The following is a 2,731-nucleotide window of genomic DNA, read 5'->3' on the forward strand; positions in this document are numbered from 1 at the left end:
AGCTCGAGAAACTACAAGTGCAATGAATCTTCCAGGGGTAAGCGAATGTAACTATCTATTGGTGGTACTCGATAGTTTTATGACATTTATATCCTCTGTTCCTTGGGAATAAGTGCTTATCCAATGTAGGGTGAAAAGGAGAGGACAATACTTGAACTGACAACTGAATTGGAGAGGACAGGCCAGCGATGCGAAGTTTATCGAGCAAACCTGCTGTCTATTTTGAGAGATATGGAAGAACAGAAGTTTCAGCTTTCCCTCAAGGTACAAAATGCTAGACTAAGCTTGAAAGAGTGAGTGCTACCTGCTGGATACATAACATCACAAGCTTATGCTGTTTGGTATTGCAAACATTTATGGGAATCAACTTCGTCTCTTACTCATTATGAAATGATTGGGAGTACTTATTGCAAAGGCTACCTACTGTGTAATAGGGAAATCCTGAAAATTGGGTCCCTTTTTCAAAAACGCTAAGATATTGTACAATGTAATGAGCAATCAGATGAAAAGCCAAATAATTTAATTAATAGAATAGCAGTTGGAACATGTCACTTATTTCACAGATTATCCTTCAAGCTAATTTTAATGTTCTGCACTTTGATGGACACTTGCAACTTTTGATCATCCATTTCTTTCAAAACTGAAAGTAGGTTAGTCCTGTAAGCTTCACATTTCTTGTTTGCTAATTCCAGCTCGTTTCTGAGTTGATTAATCTTCTTGTCCATTTCGTCCTGCAAAGTTGGAGGAAATATGGTGATGCAATTGGTCAGCAGTAGAAGCACATAGCAAAAACTGAAGACCTTGCAGATTTATGGGAGATTGCACGGTACATGTTCACAATGTGGCAAAAGCAGAAGAAACGATACTTTAGATGTGCAACGTTTATAGAGCAACAAACTTGATTAACATTTAATTTTTATCCAAAGAATGCAAGTATCGAAAATAAAATGAACCTCACCTCGGGCTGAGCCGGCACATCTTGCTGACAGTCCTCATTGCAACACATCCGTTTTCCATCAGTTACAGAAGAACTCTCTTTAAAGTGCCCGTTCGCCATAGTTCTTCTAACTTCCTTATTCATCGCTAGGGACACAGTCTTGGCAGCTTCTTGCAGAGCAACTACTGCAACATCACAAGTATAAAGAGATTTGCCTGCTTCTTGCAGAAAATTAGAAGCTTTGTGGCGTAAGGTGTTGTATCGGACGGTATGAGACTCCAGGTAATTAGCATACGCATGCAAATTATAATCATCAAATATGACGCTGCTTTTGGCATTTCTGGTCCATCGTTTTAGGATGTAGTAAGGGGGAAGCGTAAGGAGATTGGTGACCCGGAAGACTGCCAATATATGTCTACAAATGATGCCAGAGAACTCAAACATCTGGCAACTGCAATTTGCTCTCATCTCCAAAACGTTGAACTTGATGAAATGAGCCTTGTGAGCCTCTCCATATTTCGCAACCGTATAGGTAACAAGATCCCCATCATCGTGAGCTTTGGATGCCATAAAAGTCAGGGTTCCAACTAGTTCTTCCTGAAATCTGATAAACAATTTCCTTGTATAAAGGTCAGACGCCTGCTTCTCCATTGGAGATGGAGTCTTGAGAACAGGAGGTGAGTTCATAGTATCATAGTCTGCTTTAACTTCTTTCTCGAGACGACTCTCCAAGGCTTTTTCGTACAGCTTAAAGAACTGGCTTAGATTGGTTGAAGCGTTGATGTAACCATCAAAATACGAATTGATACTGTCACTACGCTGCGCTAAGGACATTTCGGCAAAAAAGGTATCACGGAGATAAACTGGGACCCACTGCCGGCGATCGGAGTACAATGCTTGTAGCCAGTCATGATCGCGTAGCTCATACTTGTCAAGAAGTGAAAACCAACATGATTCAAAATCCTCAAGGGTATCTGTCAGATTGACACATTTGTCGAAATCAGACTCAAAAAAAGGATGCGTGAGGAAGACATGCGACAACTTCTCTTGACACTTCTTGAAAATATGCCATTTGCAAAAGCGATGGCGGGCGGCAGGGAAAACCTGCATGATGGCTGCACGTATAACAGCATCATGATCGGTGGTGATTGAGACAGGAGGGTGGGCGGACATTGCCGCAAGCCATGTATTGAAAAGCCATACAAAGGAAGCCTCGGTTTCGTTAATGATAAAGGCACAGCCGAAAAGAATGGGTTGGCCATGGTGGTTAACACCAGTGAAGGGTGCGAAAGGCAAACGGTACCTGTTGGACCTGTAGGTGGTATCAAAAGTGACAGTATCCCCAAAGTAAGCAAAATCCGTTCTAGCTTTAGGATCAGCCCAGAAGACATTACCCACAGAGTGATCATCTTCGGTGGTTCCTCCCTGAAGAGCGTAAAAGAAGTTAGGGTTGTCGGCATTCATCTGCCGCAAGTAGTCAAGAAGAAGCTGAATATCTCCTTCTATGCTCTTCTGCCGATTGTTCCTCATATAATTCCTACAGTCGACTTCGGTGAAGCCAACCTTGCTGATGCCACCGTACTCTTTGATGAGGGCGGACATAATCCTGCGGGGGCCCATACCTGCAGCTTGAAGCGTGTCAATCAAGGTCTTGGCTGGGCCAGAGATTTGCCTGTGGGAGCGGAGACAGTGGACTTGGTCGGGAGGAACGAGGTCATGGTTGTGCTCTTTGACAAAGCCAGAGACGAGCCATTTACCAGAGTCGTGCATCTTAACAGAGAGGGAGGCTTTGCA

At 43.1% G+C, this 2,731-nt stretch overlaps 1 protein-coding gene across 1 annotated transcript; it reads right to left on the bottom strand.

Annotated features, from left to right (window-relative positions):
• Nucleotides 1-498: 498 nt before the first annotated feature.
• Nucleotides 499-2,728, bottom strand: LOC104774216 (protein FAR1-RELATED SEQUENCE 5-like; the record flags this gene model as incomplete). Its single annotated transcript, XM_010498874.1, has 2 exons — nucleotides 499-731; nucleotides 959-2,728. Coding segments are annotated over 2 exons (1,944 nt in total), but the record flags the coding sequence as incomplete, so codon positions are not given.
• Nucleotides 2,729-2,731: the final 3 nt, after the last annotated feature.

The sequence above is a fragment of the Camelina sativa genome, unplaced genomic scaffold, assembly GCF_000633955.1.
Source record: "Camelina sativa cultivar DH55 unplaced genomic scaffold, Cs unpScaffold02035, whole genome shotgun sequence".
Lineage (NCBI taxonomy): Eukaryota > Viridiplantae > Streptophyta > Magnoliopsida > Brassicales > Brassicaceae > Camelina > Camelina sativa.